Source organism: Camponotus vicinus, unplaced genomic scaffold, assembly GCF_025532165.1.
Source record: "Camponotus vicinus isolate PSW18456_S1 unplaced genomic scaffold, iyCamVici1.0 SCAF_4, whole genome shotgun sequence".
Lineage (NCBI taxonomy): Eukaryota > Metazoa > Arthropoda > Insecta > Hymenoptera > Formicidae > Camponotus > Camponotus vicinus.
Window position 1 is genome coordinate 12,595,976 of NW_028141976.1, and position 20,104 is coordinate 12,616,079.

General features: G+C 29.9%; 4 protein-coding genes across 7 annotated transcripts; 2 read left to right on the plus strand and 2 right to left on the minus strand.

The window, feature by feature from the left end:
* Window positions 1-243: 243 nt before the first annotated feature.
* On the minus strand, window positions 244-4,561 carry LOC145970619 (uncharacterized). The gene is given in 6 exon segments (XM_083097496.1): window positions 244-282; window positions 284-311; window positions 313-612; window positions 1,497-1,718; window positions 2,588-2,679; window positions 4,519-4,561. Coding segments are annotated over 6 exon segments (717 nt in total). The 5' UTR covers window positions 4,555-4,561.
* On the plus strand, window positions 3,179-4,577 carry LOC145970041 (uncharacterized). Of its 3 annotated transcripts, XM_083096450.1 has the most exons (4): window positions 3,179-3,556; window positions 3,631-3,919; window positions 4,212-4,341; window positions 4,425-4,577. In XM_083096450.1, exons 1-4 carry the CDS (start codon window positions 3,264-3,266, stop codon window positions 4,457-4,459), a joined length of 747 nt encoding a protein of 248 aa, XP_082952576.1. In that variant the 5' UTR covers window positions 3,179-3,263; the 3' UTR covers window positions 4,460-4,577. The 3 variants fall into 3 exon arrangements, with proteins under 3 accessions (XP_082952576.1, XP_082952575.1, XP_082952577.1); XM_083096449.1 differs by lacking the exon at window positions 4,425-4,577 and having other exon boundaries at window positions 4,212-4,418; XM_083096451.1 differs by lacking the exon at window positions 4,425-4,577 and having other exon boundaries at window positions 4,140-4,304.
* Window positions 4,578-6,029: 1,452 nt separating this feature from the next.
* On the plus strand, window positions 6,030-16,417 carry LOC145970058 (E3 ubiquitin-protein ligase RNF25). Of its 2 annotated transcripts, none has more exons than XM_083096478.1 (6): window positions 6,030-6,214; window positions 6,758-6,829; window positions 7,259-7,517; window positions 8,415-8,633; window positions 8,786-9,097; window positions 9,535-16,417. In XM_083096478.1, exons 1-6 carry the CDS (start codon window positions 6,189-6,191, stop codon window positions 9,718-9,720), a joined length of 1,074 nt encoding a protein of 357 aa, XP_082952604.1. In that variant the 5' UTR covers window positions 6,030-6,188; the 3' UTR covers window positions 9,721-16,417. The 2 variants fall into 2 exon arrangements, with proteins under 2 accessions (XP_082952604.1, XP_082952605.1); XM_083096479.1 differs by having other exon boundaries at window positions 6,031-6,214; window positions 7,277-7,517.
* Window positions 16,198-19,952, minus strand: LOC145970055 (uncharacterized). Its single transcript, XM_083096474.1, has 4 exons — window positions 19,772-19,952; window positions 17,925-19,195; window positions 17,585-17,644; window positions 16,198-17,432 (listed from the first exon to the last, which is right to left on the minus strand). The coding sequence occupies exons 2-4, from the start codon at window positions 19,122-19,124 to the stop codon at window positions 17,115-17,117; spliced, it is 1,578 nt and encodes a 525-aa protein (XP_082952600.1). The 5' UTR covers window positions 19,125-19,195; window positions 19,772-19,952; the 3' UTR covers window positions 16,198-17,114.
* Window positions 19,953-20,104: the final 152 nt, after the last annotated feature.

Consider the following 20,104-nt stretch of genomic DNA (forward strand, 5'->3'; position numbering starts at 1 on the left):
ATTAATTCTTAAACATTTTATTTTTCTGAATAATAAAGAGAAAGTTTTGTTCATTTTGCACATTCATATATGTGTTCCAAATTTATTTAAAATATTCTAATATTTATTAAAATATTTTTATATCTATTGAAATACGTTAGATAATTTTCTAATGAATAGTTTAGTTTAAAACTATTAGAAAATTTTAGTTTAGTTTAAAACTATTTGTGATGCAAATCCATTTGATAAAATGATAAGCAAAAGTTATATATATTTACACAATGTGTTTAATTTATCAGTCATCGATAGAATTTTGTTGCTGTTTATCATCGAATTTCGTACAATTTGCCTCTGCTCATTTTTAATTGTGCTATTCTCTGATGAAGATCCATGTCGTCGTCTAGAAATGTGTGGTATCCGCAACGATTCTCTAAATCTTGAGGACTGTAACCGATGGTACGTCGATTTAACAACCACGGTTCCGGTGGCGGTGGCGATGGTGGTGGCTTCGGTTTCGGAGGATAAGGTGAACGATAATCTCTACTCATACTGGTGCGATAGTCCATCTGACAAATCGCCATGGGATCCAGCAGAATATCGGTTAATTTTAATTCCTTTTCTTCGTAATCCTTTCTAAAAAATGATACGTCACATTCTACCATCGTTTTAATTATTAATAATATTATTTAATTATTTAATAATGAATTAATTTTTAATTATATATACAGAGTGTCCCAGGTATCTTCCGTCCAAAAAAAAAGACAGATGTTCTGGCCAATTTAAAAACGATTTTTCCTCAGCGAAAATGTCGAGGGAGATCATTATTTTTTGCATATTCCCAATTTTTGTCATCATGTATCTTTTTAACTAAGCCTTAAATTAAAATTCTATTAAAGTAAACTCTACCTAAAATTAACTAAAGAATGTGACTTTATTAATATTTTATTCCCATAAGCCTTAGTTTGCGAAAAACCCTTTATTTTCAATCGTTTATAACTCGAAAACTATTAGTGCCGCGACATTTTCGCTGAGGAAAAATCGTTTTTAAATTGGCCAGAGAATCTGCCTTTTTTTTTGGACGGAAGATACCTGGGACACCCTGTATATATATATATATATATATATATATATATATATATATAATTAAAAATTAATTCATTATTAAATAATTATTAATAAACTGCGACTTGTAATTTCTTTAATAATTATGTGTATAAAAGAAATGTTGTGGATCACCTATAATCTATTCATAAATTTTTTAAGACTCATATAACATCTTTACATAATTGTATAACAATAAAAAAACAAATTTTTATAATTGAAATCTTAAATTTATTATTTAATAATATCAAATGAGAAGGTGATATCCGGAGACTCTTATCTTGCTGTTAAAAATAGATAGCGATTTCTCGTAATAATTGTCTTTCCTTATAATTACGAAATAATTTATTTTTATAAATTTCGAGAGAAATCTCCTTTTCAGTTTGCCTGATATTTTTTAAGCATAAAATACATACTCCGCCGAAGCTAACGATTGCATTGTAAGTAAACTGCGTCGTGGATAAGTAATCGGCTTGTACTCGTCTTTCATCCCAATTTGTGACAACATGGCACGTGTCTCCGAAATTCCAGTGCCTTCATCCTCTGAACCGAGTCTTTGATACGAGGATTTGTGAAGGTTTCCCTTCGGTGGAAATATATCTGTATTGTCTCTAGGCTCAGACAAAATTTTCATCTGCCTATTAATTAATAATTTCAGTAAAATTATTGAGAAAGAAATTTTATAATTATTTTGGCTAAAATTTATACATGTATTATATAATAAATTTCTATTCATTAAATAATATCCTAAAAAAAATCAAATATTATGACATTATTTTGAATATTACTAGATTGAGTAATAAATAAATAAACTTACTCCATTTCTTCTCTCTGATAACGATAAAGATTTATCTTGAGTTTTTTTTTAGACAAAACTAATAACTATTATAAATTAAAATTTTACGATTGCTGGCATTGTATCAAATAATGATATGCAATACAAACGTGGGTGTTCTTGTCAGATTCGTGAAGTAAAGCGCGTTGCTACGTATAACAATCGCACGGTTTCGTCTGTATTATCGCGTAACTACTCCCCCTCATTTCCATTAAAAGGCCTGTGCGATACGCTTTGCATGTGTATGTGATTTCCGTCGCGATTTGTTTATGTTTATGTAAGCGACATACACAGTTATCTTTCCAAAGTTAATTTATAGTAGAAAAGATTCGGTTAAAAAAAGCTCTTCTAAAAGATTTTTCTTGCGTTTACAAAAGAATGAGGAGAGATAGAGAGATTTAAAAAAATTTATATTACAAGAATCTGTATTTAAAAAGATAGAGATAGAAAAAAAGAAGTATCATAAAACAAAATTAAGTGATTTTAATTCCATCTTCCGTGTTTATATTTATGTAACTCTTTTGCATTATTATAAATTATAATATATAATATTATTATAAATTATATAATATATAAATTTTTTTATTGAGCCATCTTTTTTTATTATTTTTTTATTAGTAAGTCTTATAGTTTTATTTTTAATGGAAATTTAAAAAGATGTATAATATTTACCAATCGTGTATCTTGACTTTATCGCTATATACCGCTGGAATATGGAAAACAATGGGTTCAATGTCTTCGTCTTCATCGCAAAATGGCATAAACTATAAAATAAAAAAGAATTATTAGTATGAAAACTAAAGAAAAGTAGAAATTAGCAAAATTTCTAATAAGATTGTAATAGTTTACATAACTCAAAAAATTTTTCTAGTATTATAATAATAGAAAAACATAAAATTTATTTTAAATATATGAAAAATTTATAAGATAATTAAAATTTTAATATGTAAAATTGAAAGATAAAATTGATGTTTCCAAAATATCTATTTAGAAATTATCAATAGTGTTACATTTACTTTCTTTTTCAGCATTTTATATCATATATATATTTATATATTTTTTTCGTAAATCAAATATAAAAACAGATTATTAATCAATAACCAATAAATAACTTTTGCATTAAATATCTATAAAGACATAATAACTTAACAACTCGTTTCCTATTACATCATTTTTCTGACTATTATGTGAACATAGTGTTACATGTCAAATATTTTTCATGTCTTTTTCTTTTATTTCATGTAATTTTGCAATAAGAGCAAATTCATATTGTTATCAAATAGAAATTTGCATATATATATATGCGTAATAAATATTAAATATCATTACACATTAATTGAAGGCTAACATGGAATATGAGATAAAGGAATTGGACTTGAGAGCGCTGCAAGAAGAAATTTTACGTAAATGTAGAAAGAAACCGGAATTTTTAGCTCCTCGTGATGAAAGATCGGAAGATGAAGAACACGAAGCAGAAGATTTGCACGAGGAGGAAGATGTAATTTCGATGAAAATCGATAAAATTGCGGAGGAGGAATTATCCTTTGAGGATGTATTGGCTGAGAAACGTCGCAAATATACAGCTAGAGAAGAGTTTATTTATTTATTGTACAATGACATACTTCCGGTTCTCGTCCTTGAGTAATTATACTGATTTAACGCAATAAATAAAAAATTACCATGCATTATTGATTTAATTCGATCAATATGCACAGATGGGATGGCTATTTCCTAAGGAAAAAACCGCTTGTGAGGAAACCGGACGAGGATGATGCTGAAGCTATCAAGGAAAATGAAGAGGAAAATGACAGAAGTGATGGTTCAGTTATTAAGGAAAAAAAGGAAGAGAAAGATAAAATATCCATTCCGTCCTGGAAACTTTCATTACCGGATGAATTTGCCGATATAAAATTCTACAATAAAAATTCTTATCGCGGCCGCATCAGCAGGAAGATGATGGAGGGCGAAGGGACATACAGATGGCATAATGGTGTCTACTACAAGGTATCGAGAAAATATGTATCTATCGCATTCAATAAAAATCCCGGTGGGTATAAAATTTTGAAAATTCTATAATTTTATGTAATTAATAAATGTTTAATATAAGCTTAACATATTTCAAAGTTTCCGTTTCATTTACTTGAGTTGACATTTTTTTTTAAATTGAATCGAGGTATCCTGACGTGTTATCCTGAAAAATATAATATTTATTCGCATTAATTAGTGTCAAGAATTGAGAATCAGCAGAAATAAATGAAGGATCAATTTGAGCGTAATAAGATTCAAAATAATGCAGGGTCAGTTTGAGCGTAATAAGATTCAAGGGAGAGGTTTCCTGGAGTGGAACAACAATTGTTGGTACGAGGGCGAATTCATGGATGGTCTTCGACACGGTAAAGGTTTCTTGGTGGACAGAGAAAATAATCGTATGTATCTCGGCCGGTGGCACATGGGCCACAGACATGAAAAAAAAATAAAATAATGTACAAGTGGTAAAATATTTATACAGGTCATTTTAATGATGAATCAAAAATATTCACGTAGTATTTATAATAAATCATTCGTTCCACTGAAATATCATTGGCTGAATGATCAAGTTGTACCTTCACTTTTGGAATCGGCATTTGTGGGTCCGACATATCGTATCTGGACATAATAAAATTGTTATAGCTGAACAGAAGATTAATAATCAATGAACTGTTTTACGTGATGCATCGTCTTATATAAAATAGACATGCAGACTGTCTAATTTACCTTCCAAGCAAGGTACATTAAATTCAAACTCAAGTCTCGTGTGTCTCGCAGAGTGAATAGAAACTTTTCAGTAATTATACCTCGTAGAAGAGTATACAGGGTGACCCATTTTAACTTAGGCAGCCAAATAACTCGAAAAATAAGCAAGATAGAGAAAAATGTTTTAGACATAAGTTGTATGGTTTCGAGGGGGCCATAAGATGGTATCATTGGTTTGACCTTGAAGAGTCATTTGAAGGTCACGTGAAGGTCACTTCAATTTTTTTAAATGGAACATCCTATATATTTTTGTACATTCTTGTAGCTCATCTCGAGAGCTTTCCAAAACACTATAATTAAGTACATTTTCGTTAAGTACTTTTTGAGTTATGAGGCTTGAAATAATTTCTTAATTTTACATAAACCGTAAAATATCTTGTAAAATATTCATTTTTCGATTACCTTACCTTAATAGTTTTATGTACAAAATAATGAGAGGAATCAATTGGTGTAAAGAAAACACATAGTTGTTTCGAAGAAAAAATATGTAATTTGCAATTAACAATTCCATATTTTTTCTTAAAAACAACTATGTGTTTTCTTTACACCAATTGATTCCTCTCATTATTTTGTACATAAAAGTATTAAGGTAAGATAATCGAAAAATGAATATTTTACAAGATATTTTACGGTTTATGTAAAATTAAGAAATTATTTCAAGCATCATAACTCAAAAAGTACTTAACGGAAAGGTACTTAATTATAGTGTTTTGGAAAGCTCTCGAAATAAGCTACAAGAATGTACAAAAATATATAGGGTATTCCATTTAAAAAAATTGAAGTGACCTTCACGTGACCTTCAAATGACTCTTCAAGGTCAAACCAATGATACCATCTTATGGCCCCCTCGAAACCATACAACTTTTGTCTAAAACATTTTTCTCTATCTTGCTTATTTTTCGAGTTATTTGGCTGCCTAAGTTAAAATGGGTCACCCTGTATATGTAAATTTAAAAAGATTTTTATCGAAATACTTAAAATTATTAGAGCTCTTACTATATTTTTACGATTACCGTGAATTCTAGGACAGATTTACGCCGCCGTAAACTGGAATTCTCCTTTTGCGCTGCTCTCCCACTACGCGATCACGTGACACTAGTTTTACTTTAGGGCCATGTTACATTTGTCATGCGATAAGCTTCATCGAACGCGCCGATTGGTCGCTACGACGGGATCCTAGAAATTCCCCATCCGACAGCCAATGGGCGCGCTGGACAAACTCGCTGTTTGACAGATGTAGGGTGCGCGTCCAACCGCGCTACGTCATTGGCCGTCATGGGACGAGCGACGATTGGCGAACGGGCGATCGACGGATTTGCCAATCGGATCCGCTCGCGGTCGGCTGTTCTAGCAGAAGGATTTCAATATTGACGTGCATTTATTTGACGCTCTCGCGAAGCGAGTGGCGTTATCCGCGACGGAGAATCGCCCTTTGGAGAGAAACGCGGCTTATTCGGCGAGATCCATCCGACGAGAAACCATGTCGGACGCGATGGTGGACGAACGGTAAATATCGTCGGTGATAATTGTCGATAACTGGCGATAAAGTGATTGATTTGGACGATTGGCTCTGGAATTCGCGACGCTGTTGCTCTGCGACCGAGTCTCTCTCGTCTCGGCCTTTCCGAAAAATATTTCTTGGACGCCTCTTAAATCGTGTCCTATCAACTCCTTTTCAATCTCCTCCTGTCCACATATCAGTCTGCAACATATGTTTGTACAGATTCATTATTAGTATAATTATTCTGTTGCCATGTTTTCTAATCACTTTTTTTGTTAATATAAATTTATTAAATAATGTTACGCAAAGGTACATTTAAATATTGCATGTGAAAAGTGAAAAAAATAGGAAGCAAACACCTGTCAACCAACTTTTTGTATTCACTTAAGTAAAAGCATGCATAAGTAAATATGTATGCTTTTATAAATCTAAGGTTGTATGATGTTTTAACTTCTATCTTATCTTCTCTAACAATATATTTGATCAGCTGTTCCAATCACTTTAAATGAAAATTCAAACATAATTATTTTCATGTTTGTGATTTTTAGAGTTACTGATGAGATTGAAGCATTAAAAGCAATCCTACTGGACAATGAACTCAACATTAAGGAAAATGATAGGTATATATTTTAAAGATTTTTGCAATTCTTGTTAATTTTATGTAAAAAAAATATTAACATTAAAATAAAGTTGAATGATTATCATACATATTTTGTTCAGACTTTTTATAAAATTATAATAAATTTCCATCAAAGTGGAACTACAACTTTTAAAATATCTTATTTTTTAAAAACAGTTATTTTCAACAGAAATTTGTAGATATTAATTTTTCTTAAAAATATATTTTATATTATTCCTATAGATTTTTATATGTATAGTTTTTAATATATACACATATAGACACAAAACTAATCTCTTTTGGGTATAATTTTCATTAATATTTAATTGCAATTTATTTGCAATATGTATGCAGATTGCTACAAATATATGGTGTTTCTGGTGTTAGGTGATTTATAACATTAATTAATTCTTTTTACTGTTTCTAACAGTAATTCATGTTTGTACAGAGGAGAACCAGAGTGTATTGAAACGATACTGTTCCCATCGACCGGTGAGGATTCGCAATCTCAATATGTTTGTGTTACTTTGATCGTTCGATTACCCTCGGGCTACCCGGATATCTCGCCGGTTATCAATCTGAGAAATCCCAGAGGATTGGACGAGGACACGGTGAAGCTGATGCAATCCGACGCGGAGGCCAAGTGCAAAGACTTCATAGGTCAGCCAGTCATGTTCGAGTTAATTGAGGTAAAAAACCCTCCTATCAGTTTCTTATTTTTTTTTATCGACAATTTATCTTTTATCGTTTGAATTCTGCTGTGCAAAAAAATAGCGATAATAAGAGTAAATAGATAATAATCTATTTACTCTAAATATCTGAAGTATCTGTTTTTCAAGAATTTTTGTTTGAAACATTTAAAAACTTGGATTTTAAAATAGCATACCTTTATGTATATAACAATAAAATCTGTATTGCAAATTTGCTGGACGTTCTTTTCTTTATTATTTTCAATTGTTTTGTTAAGCACTTATGTAACATCTTCAAAACATTTTCAAAATAGTAAAAACAGAAAAAAGAGAAATATATTTTTCTTCCATTTATATCTCTATAGAAGAAAAGTCGTGAGAAAATTTATATATACAAATTCCTATGAAATCTTTTAAAGAGTTTTCACTTTTTTAATATGAAGCATCTGCTATATAATTTATAAATTATATTTATTTTATATTCTCACATAATTTGGGCATATATTGAAATATTAAAAATATTTTTTCCTCACACACATACATATGTATTTGAATATTATTATCTGGACAAAATTTATTGTTTAAAAGAACATGTAAAAAGATCATAAATTTCTTTAATTAAATTTTTTATAATTCTTTAATTATACAAAGATATATATGAACTTTCTCTTTATATAGGCTCTTATATATTATCAAGAATAATATTAAAATAATATTTATAAGTTTATTAGTAATTTATGATCTTTTTGTAATAAATAATATAAATAATTAAGAATAATAATGATTTTGATAAATAAATTATTAATACTAAATTCATAGTAAATAAGAAAAATAATAAACAAATTATTAATTATAAATAATGCTAATATATATAATGATAATGGAATAATAATTCAGTTAATACGAGAACATTTGACAAGGAGCAATCTTCCCACCGATCAGTGCGCTGTTTGCTTGTACGGCTTCCGGGAGGGGGATGAATTCACAAAAACGGAATGCTATCATTACTTTCATTCGCACTGTCTGGCAGCGCACGTTGCTGCCGCCGAGAGATATTATAGAGAAGAACAGGAAAAGTTACCACAGTGGCAACAAGATACCACAAATAAGTTTCAAGTATGTTTATGTTATGTAAATGAAACATTTTGCGCTAAGTAATGATTTCATTTCATCCATCAATCTCGTGATGTTTGCAAAATATTTTTCCGTTTCTCTTTTTTTGCGAGATTTATTATATTTATACTAATATTTATTCATTTATTCTTTAGGCTATATGCCCAGTTTGCCGGGAATCGATCAATTGTGATGTCGAGAGCTTATGGTCGGCCCCGCCGCCGATCGACGTTGAAGCAGCTACCGATTTCTCCGTTACCGCTGAGTTGAGGGAACTCCAGAAACAGATGGCCGCTTTGTATCTACGGCAGCAGCAACGCGGTGGTATAATCGATCTTGAAGCCGAGGGTGTCAAGATGCTGGTAAGGACGGAGGACGATCCCGCAGCTACTACGGAAGAAGTCAGTCCTCCTAGCACGAGCTTGAACGCATATTCAAATACCACTGTGCAATCGGTTACTCAGGTGGTGAGTAGTCAACCATGCTTCGACGATGGAAACAATGAAAACGAAAAAAAATTATTTGGATATATGAATCCACTGTTAAGGAAATGGGACATAAAAATAGATAGTTTTGCTATATGAATTTGCACGCATAATCGTCCGCTTAATTTTAAACGCAATGTAATGTGAAGTTCCCGATCAAAGAAATCTGGAAAAATAAGGTTTTGTCCAAAACTATGTAAACCTGGAAACTTAGTAATATTATTTTCAAAGCAACTGGAAACAGTAAGTATAAACCTCATTTTGCGAGTATGAACTTCATTTTGAGATTTGACTAATGATCAATAATTTTCTCATTTACTAACAGATTTTTCTTTTTTTTTTTCATTATATTTTGTCATCCAGACTCTTGATTTTCTGTCGGCTTTTATCAAACGAGCGTTTTCTTTTATCGTTTGCAGCACTCCAAGCAGTCGACGCATCACCAGACCCAGAACAATCATAACTCGCAATATCAACCGCGTCAGATGCAACATAATCACGGCCACAACAATCATAATCACGGTCACCGGCATCGAGGTCGCGGTCGGGCCCATTACCGGCGCCACTTTGACAGAGTTAGGCAAGCGGAATCTACTCCCAGATGACAATGGGCTCGTGACAAGGTCGCCACTCGAGTCTGGTCTGATCCCTTCTTCGATCTTTCGCTAAGTGTATACAATATTCTGATTAGCATTAGTAGCATAATATACGTCAGTGTAATATACGGTGATTGTCTATTCTCGAATAGTCTCACCGCGATAATAAACTTATAGGTGTCGTTGTTTGACGGCAGCATCCCCACCGTCGTCGCCGCCAACGTCGCGGCGATGACGAGATGCGTCGCGACTTTCCGTCTGGACTGTCTACGTAGATCGAGGCCGTGGTGCTCTTTGTTCCGCGAACGATTCGCGACCGTACAAAGTAGTTGATATCGTTTCGCCTTAGTTCCTCTCACTTCTATTTCTTTATTTTTTAGTTTATGCGGGATTTCGTGACATTCGAGAAACCATCGGTCCTCTTCTCGTTTCTTGCAAAACGATGTTAAATGAAGCAAGATTTTGAATGTTAAATATCGCAAACGATACGAACGGCCTTTTCTTCGACATTTAAAAAGCTCGCGTCTACAGAGTATTTATATTACATTTTATTTACATATATTGTATAATATTATATTAGATATTTAAATATCATCTGAAATATGAATTAATGTGAATTAATAAAAAATGTTTTTTTTATAATTTGAAAATAATTGCTTTTTGGACACTTTTTAAGATCTGTTTATTTTAATGAGTATTACATAAACTTTGTATCGCGAATTTTTAAACATCCTGTAAGAGAGAATCGACATTTATGTATACATTAAACCTATTGTGTTCTAATTGTATCAAATTACGAATGTCTAAGAAAATACAGAACAGATTTTCTTGAAGCAATTTAACTTGTCAGCGACACAGGAGATAAAAATAAATCTTAAAGTGATAACTTTGCAGAACGAGAAGAACTGATGGTTCAAATGTCACACGTTAACTTTTTATATTCACTGCCGCGAATACGAAAAGATTATTCTCAATTTCATCCGCGATGATTATCTTTTTTTGATTTTGTCGTCTCTCCGATTACGTCTACAAACGAACGCTCAATATTATCTCCTTTTGCGTTTTTAGCATTATATGATTATCTTATTTTCCTATTAATGAAAAAGGCATTCTTTGTGTTAAAGAAACAAAGTTTAAAGCCAGATAATTCCATTAAATCTGCTAGGAGAATATACTTAAGAGAGATGATGATTACTTTTAAAAATATGGCGTTCGAGATTTAGCACAAAATATTTCAAGTGCAGATTCTCTCTTTTTAAATAAATTATTGATTTTTCTTGATTATTAAAATATTGTTATAAAAGATAAAAATATATGTTTTTGCAAATAGAATTTCAGAAACTTAATAACAAAACAAATTATTGGTGAAACTTTATTTTTCTATGTTCTTTTTTTACATTTTCTTATATTCTTTTCTGTGAAAAATCTTATAAAAATGTCTTTAAATTTATCAAACAATCTGCGCATAAAATATTTATATATTTTTAATCTAAGACAATCTGTATAAATGTTATTTATACCCAACTTTTCCATTTCTTTTAAATGGACATAATCAGACGACAATATTAAAAAAATATAACAATACGAGAAACATACAGGGTAAGGCAATAACTTTATTCATCTGAAATATTTCCGCTATTTTTAGAGATATAAAAAAATTGTACTTAGGCAAGTTATACGATATCAAGAGGACTAGTAATATTTTTTTCCATAAGAGACACCTCAAGATTATCTTCATTTTCGTAAACGAAGCCATTCAAATTTTTTTTATATAAATCCTCGCATATTCAGCATAAGAAATTAGAAAGATAATATAGCCAAAAATTGAATAGTTTATATTTTAATTTAATATAATTTTATATAAACTGTGAGAGAGGGAGAGAAAGAAATACCGTAAAATATTCATTTTTTATTATTTTGTCTCAATACTTTTATGCTCAAAATAATGAAAGGCATCGATTAATAATAGAAAAACACATAATTATTTTTAAGAAAAAAATCTAAGTGTACAAAGTTATTGCCTCATCATGTATTTCACTCCGCCTCGTATGACAGTGTGTTACGAGAAAAATTAAGCAATCAAAAATTGCATGAAAATAAAGATATTTTATACATTAGTATGAATCTAACATAATCAAAATTAACGGATACCATTTATTACGCTTAATGTACGATATATTGTGTGATACATTGTAAATTGTAATTGCTACAACTTTGATGAGTCTATGTTAAAATGTAGAACTCGATGAAATTGTATCAATTTCAATTCCTGTTTGCAATTACAATTGTCGGAAGTATATATAGAATGTTCTAAAAGTCGCTTTGTTAGCAGTGTTCATCTCTATTTAACATTGCTTTTAGAAAGATTCCTTTTTTTGTTCGATAATAATTGATTCTTTTCTCACCAAGTTTTGGAACTGCTGCCTCCATTATCTAACTTTCTTCATTTTGTCTCCTTTATGAACAGTCTTCTTATAGTAAGATAGCTTTTTTGGGATCTATCGTCCGTATTGTTTTATTTCCGCGAGTAAATCACTGGAATATTGAAACGGGATATCGAAATTGTCTTTTTTGAGATCTCTTATTGAAATGACTTAAGTTCAAATATTTCGTCTTTGTTTTTTCATTAGGTATATCTGGAATATATCAAACCTATCTGTTAACGTCAATTGATTTTTTCCAATGTTTTTATTACTCGACACTCTTATTTTCGCGCACTACAATAAAGGAACACTTTATTAAAAACATTAACTTTGAATCCAAACAATTATAATAATTATATATTATAATAATTATATTATAATATAATGATTATATTATAATTTGTATGATTTATCTAACGGTACAATCGATTCTCTCATCCTTTTTATTAAAAGCTCATCGTCGCGGAGATAATGCTTTTTGTCATGCAATCACATTGTTATATCCAACTCAATATTGATTTTTGTATTAGAGTCCGATGCAACCGGATGCAACAACTCATTACTTGTATGCGAAAGTTTTTAGGAAAGGAATATAGCAAATAAATTTGAAGAATTTCTAGAAAAAATAAAAAGTAGCTTCGAACAATATTTGCGATCTTTAGAACACACTATATATATAAATTGTGCCATATATATATTTAATGCTCACGTTCCGCTCACGAAGAAAGTATATGGCATATCTGAAAGTCTTGTCGAATACACATTTTGCAAATTGAGATATGCTTTAAAGTAAAACTTTTTTAGAGAAGATTTCTCTTCACCGATGCCCGCACTTTGAATTTTTAGTCGAAGTGCCTGCGATCGACAAGTATAGACAATTGTGATAAAAAAAGAAAAAAAAAGAGTAAAGCTACTCACATCATGTTGAATTCGAAGCAAATAGAGCAAGCATCTCGTATTACATACACAACTAAGAACTAATTCTGCTACTTTAAGTTACTCCTGTTTCGTAAAGTTCCTCTTTCCGTAGAGTGTATTTGCACTCCGTATCATATATAGTACGATTTACATATTTTCGCGTAAACAGGACTAATTTTAAGGAGACGATGGCATCGTCTATTGTAGATATTTCCCATATATAAATATATACATATACATACATACATATATATAAAAAATATATATTATATGTATATGTATATATGAAAAATATATATGTATATATAATATATATACATATATATATGTATACATATACATATAATATTGGCGAAAAAAATTGTTAGCAATCTCGTGTATAAACTTTTCCACATGAATGTGATACTTACAAAAGGGTAATAGGCTAAATGTAAGAAAAGTTTAGACGCATGAGAATTCGAATAATTTCGCTTTTGAATTGCAATTAAAAATTTCCCCACTTCCCAAATTAATCGTTCTATTTTCTTGATATAGCTTAAAATCTATATCAGTTTCATTCTTTACAATTAAATTTTCCATCGAATTTTTGCTAAATACAAGAAATCGATACATGAAATACACAAGAAAATGACTATAGCTGAATCTAACACATTCTGATATACAGATGGTGTTTCAAAAATAAATGGCCAAACTTTAGGAATGTATTTTACTTTAGGAATTATTCTTATTTAAGGATATATGAAAAAGAATCATGACAAATATATAATTCTGGAAACACACATTATTCTCCTATAATTACTTTTTATTCACGACAAAATTTTTTAATAATAATTATCTACAAACTCATGTTAATAAAGTCTCTTTTCATCTATATTGATAATGAGTAGAGCATGTGCTTAAATTTTAATCGTTTATATATCCGTACGAAACATTCTAAATGAAGAATATAAGACATATTTGAATTAAATGTTACGCGATATTTGCGTACATAATTAGTAAAGTACATTAGTAAAGTATAATTTATGGCGCTTTTGCAACAATTAAAATTACAAAAAAAAAGAAAAAAATTAAAGCGTAAGCATTATTTGAAAAAAATCTCGTGATATGCGAATTGCTTTAAAAACATTTTTTAGAAATGTTATTATTACATTATAAAAAAAAATAATAAATTTTAGCATCTCTTATTGTTCTGTAAATAAGTAAAGGAGAAAGAATCATGATTATATGGAGAAATCTTTGGCCAATATATAAATTCATACTTTAATAATTACTATTATAAAAAGACACTTGGAAACAAAGATTGTATTATTTCGAGAATTATGTTAATATCTTTCTATTGATTGTTTTGCTATATTTTATATATACATTATGTTTTTTTGTATATTTTGTATATGTATTGTGGCGCATAATCAATCAAGATAGGTTTTTCTCTTAAATGTTAAACATTTATTAAATTATTTTTGAAAGTTTCATCTCTTAAAATTCTTTTATTTAAGGTGTATCTTATAAATATAAGTATTGCTAAAAATCATAAAAATGTGAAACATGTAATAAATAATTGACAATGTAATCGATAAAATCTATTATGTTATAAATGTAGAACTCTCTTATAATTTTGTTCATGATATTTCTTTCTAAATACGCGCGATATTTTAGTATTCGTTTCAAACATGACGATATATCTTATTTTAAAATCGATACTCTTGCGGAAATATAATAAGTACAAATAAAAATAATTTGAACCGATTTAGTTTTAAAGATTTTTATACGTTACACTAACATATAGTGGAAAAGTCGCGCTGTCTCTTTATAATGCCAGATAATTAAGTTACTCCTGCGATCTATATCTCTATTTGTAAGTACCAAAGAATGTTGGATTATTAAAAGGCAAAAAAAGAAAAAAAGGCAGAAAAGAAAGAAAAAAAAAGAACACACAGGGATTGACTTTATATATAGGGAGTACCTATTTACTCCTCTCTTTTACGTTTTTACGCATGTCTGTGATATTTTAAGAGAGCGATGATTTTTATTTAGTTTTTTATTACATCCATTTCTTATGCGTGTATATATATATATATATATATATATATATATATATATATATATATATATATGTGTGTGTGTGTGTGCATATATATGCATATGTGGTATATGTATGTATGTATGTATGTATATATATATATATATATGTGTGTGTGTGTGTGTGTGTGTGTGTGTGTATATACACATACATATACCACATATGCGTGCAAACAATATTCGAGAACTTGCCGCATATACGTAGCTTCTGTATAATGCGATACGTTATATTGCATATTTTCTTTGACTAAAGAAAAGAAAAATATGTATAACACATATGCAATTAAATTCTCATTTAAAAATCTTGTTTATTTTTGTACATCTACCATTATCCAGAGAATCGATATATGAAACTAAACTGCTTTCTATTATAAGCTCTCTTGTATTTATTACACGTCAAAGCTTTTATAAACTTTAGCTTCTAGGCACGTTTAGTATGAAGCTTTTTATCCCGATCATCTTATGGATGGTATAGCTGTTAACTCGAATTTTCACCTGTCCTTTAATGTTCTATCAAGATTTTGTATTTTGGATCCGTAGTTTTTCACAGCTTTGATAGCTCGATAAATGTGCATTTACTTATGTGGCTTAGCACTATAAAAAGAATACAGAAGAAATATTAAATATTCAAATAATTACGAAATCATTGAAAAGTAAAAACATAGGTATATATGAATATTATTCATTTTTTATCAGGGAAGCCCATTCCAGCAAATTCTTAATTGTGAAAAATTCATTTATCGATAAAATCACTTAATTGTGATATTATTTATATATAAGATTCACGTTAGTGTCCATATATTAATTAACATCGAATTGTGAACCGCCCTTCTTACGTGACTTAGCGCTGTAAGAAGAACAAGAGTTAGAGAGAAAATTAAATGTTCAAGTATACAGAAATTAGAAGCGAGATTATTAAAGAGTTAAAACATATATACATATTATATAAGTAATCATGTATCTCTATTGTAAAAAAAAGAAAGAAAAAAACAGAATTGATGTGATTCATATTTCTATTTCTTTTCATAATAAACTTAAGTGTCGAATAAATCTTTAAGCTTACAAATGTCTGGAAGATCAGCAACTTTATTGCCCTTCTATACTGTTCAAATACTGTTGTGTTATAAGATACGCAACACTTAGGAGAGATTTATACTGTCTCTACATTTGTTCCATGATAGCTGTAACTACACAAATATGACGATACATATTGTCACACTCACTAATTCATTATCTCTTGTGTGTATATGTCCCATTTTATTTTTAGTAAAACATATTCACACAGCCATTTTTGTAAAATTTATCTAACACATGTCTTTATAAAAATTCTTTGACAACAATATATAAATACTCATCATGCTGTAATACTAACATTTGTATATCATATTACATATTAGAATAATAACATTTACATTATTCGACGCAATTATCGCACTTTATGCAAGTTTTATATAATTATGAATATTGTTACTATATATATTTTTATATTTATTTACTACATGATTGTTTTCGTTATCTAGTTCTTTAATAAAGTTCCATAGCGAATAAACCAAATATTTCGCGCGCGCGATAAGTAGGAATAAATATATTACATTTAACAAATATAACATTTATATAGTACATTCAAAAATATAACAAATAAATATTGCTGCTGTCATTTTACGACCTTCTTTTTTACATTTCAACCAATAATTCAAATATGGTATTATTATTAAATATTTCTCTTTAGCAATACAATATATAATACACAATATATACAATAATACTTAAACGCGTTTTATATATTTTACTATATGTATAATTATGTAATTCTAGATTTTAGAATTAAATTCTCTCAATTTAATACGATATACGTGAATATATATCGTGTTAAATGAATATTTAGTTACTTATTCTCTCTCTCTCTCTTTTCCCTCTCTCTTTCTCTCTCTTTCTAAGGCTATATTTTATTCGCGTATTCGCGAACAAAAAATAGATCTTGAACTATATGGAATCTCTTGGAAGAATCACATTGTCGATATTGGAATGAAAATCTTTTCGTTGGTTTAACATGTCACATTGATCCCGGAATCTCTCCATCTTCAATCGAAGCGCGTTCAATTCTTCTTGCATCGGCATCGCAAAATCTTTACTTCGCGCGAGAACGTCGACAGCGTTTTTTAACAATACTGAGTTCATGAGAGACGACGACGGAATGTTTAGTGAAATCAAGGAGGCATTAATACTGTTACTATCACCATATCCTTCATCGATACTTTCGTCGGTTATTCTAGTCATAGACTTCAATTGCTCCTGTAAATCCTATAAAATACATAACATCAAGATATTTTGCTTTTCTTATCCTTATTGATAATACATGTTTTAATGAAATAAATGAAGTAAATAATAATTATTTACTGTTGTATTTATATGCATGTATACATAAAATATGTAATTTGATTGGGATAAATTACCTTGTTTCGTAACAGAGCTTGTTTTAGACATTCTCGCAAAGAATGTTCCGTTTTGTTTCTCTGAAATAATAAGATATATCAAATATATATTTATAGAACATAATCTTATATTATTTATTAAGAGACAAAATTATATATATATATATATATATATATATATATATATATATATATTATATATATATATATATATATATATATATATATTATATATATATATATATATATATATATAAATATATATATTTATATATATCTTTATGTTATAAATTGCATATTGTGTTATATTATAAATTGTGAAAAAAAGATTGATTTTATTAAAAATATAAAATATAAATACCATATCGTTAAATTGATTATTCATCTGTTTGCAGTGGAGTTTTTGCTCTAAAGTTTTTATCTTACTCTTCTCTTCTCCGAGTTTTTTGAGCAAAGTACTGTTTGCTTTATGCGCTAAGGTCTTCAAACGTTTATTTTCATTTGCAAGATCCTGCATATTATTCAATTTTTCTTCGGATTCCGCATTCTTGGATTTCAATAGTTTGTATTGCGCTATCATCTTGGTCAGTTGTATTCTTAAATGAGATATCGCATTCTCCACCTGGCTCTGTTCACGTTTAGACATCAATAAGGATGTTTGCAATGTCTCATTCTCGGATCTTAACTTTTGTATCTCGAACTGCGTCTTTCGCAATAGATCGGCGGTCTCATTCTTCTCCGTTTCGCATTTCTGTATGCTCTCTTCCATAGACGCGATGAGGACACGTTGCTTGCTTAACGTGTTTTCCATGGACATCCTGGCCATTTCGTTGCTTAGCAGACATTGCTCCAGTGTCTTCAGCTCGGTTCTGGTATTTCGCAACTCGTCCTCGGTCGTTTCCAATACCATAGATATGTCTGTTGGACTACCTCCCGTCGAATTTCCTTCTGATGTGTCCTGTATCGTGTCAATAGACTGAATGCGTAATTGGAGATCTTTTATTGCACTCTGCATCTGCTGCTTCTCCTTCTGATACTGTTGCACGAGTTCAGTGTATTCAACGTTCAGTTTCTTATAGCTGGCGTTTATATCCGCTATTGCTCGCTGCCGTTGTTTCAATATACCCTGATATGTGTCTATTTCCACCTGTAGATTCTTCTTACTGGCCATCAGAATATGTACTTGCGATTGGTACCACTTTGCAGAAGCCTCCGCCGCGGAAAGACGACTGTTGGTGTCGGTCAACGTGTTCTGCAGCTTCTGCTTGTCCCGCACTACCGTTTGCATCTCGACAAACAACTCGGTTATCTTGTTTTTGAGACCTTGATTCGCGGCGACCCGAGCATTGAGATCGATTCGCGCATTTTCCAGGTCGACGCGTAGCCTTTCGTTCTCGAGTTCCAACAGAGCCACTCGCTTAGACAATTCGATATTTGAAACATCGGGTGTAGACAGGTGTCGTAAATGAAATTCATCAGTGGTTAATTGAAGAGAGTCCGTCGAAGTTACAGAATCCAATTCTCCTCGAAATGAATCCGACAGATTGTCCATTGTGTCCATTTAATCGTAGATCGATTTTTAATTATGAATTGTCGCCGTATTTTTGTGCAGTTGATTACACAGATTGTTACCTGAATACATATAATAATTAGTAATTAGTAAACATAATATATGTACATATTTATGTACACAACATATATATACTTCTAAAGTATCAATAAGATTTTAATTACTGTATACAAATGTATTTTGTCAATATATAAAATGTTTGTTATATATTTGTTTTATTAAGAATGTATTCTTGTTTGAAGATAATAATAATAATAATAATAATAATAATAATAATAATTGTAATTTGAAAATAGTTGTTTCGGAAAAATGAACAGATTTTCTTACGAATTGCCAATACTTTTTTCTCAATAGAATCTTATGCTATGTATGCATAATAAATGTTAAAAATATGATCAAAAGCAATCAACGATGACCACCTTAACCTTCGAGATTCATATTTAAAAAATGTTCAATTTTAATAAATATAAAGATTTTAACATCTTTAGATAATTTGAATTATAAATTTTCTTGAAAATAATTATAAACTACTGGTAGTCGCATATATAATCATAACAATATTACTCTACTATTGACAGATGTGTCTTCTGCACTTTGGAATTTTACACACGTGAATCAAAAAAAGCAGAACGATATACCTTATTCGTATTCTTGCTATCTTTAATTAGGTGCGGGTATCTTCTCGTTTAATTAGTCAATACTGCGCTCAACCCAAATTGTTTACAACTAGCAGTTGATGTGTTAATTACTGCTGCCACAGCGAGCCGCCATTTTGATTCTGTTCTCAGAAGAGTAAAATCCGTACTTTTTCTATACATATAGGTACATTTTTTTTGTAAAAACAATTAAAAAAATTAAAATCAAAATATATATATTAATAATCTAATTATTGTATCTGTTTTCTTTTATACATTAAAAGATAAAACATATTTATTTTAATTATATATAAAGAAATGTTTAATCTTTACTCT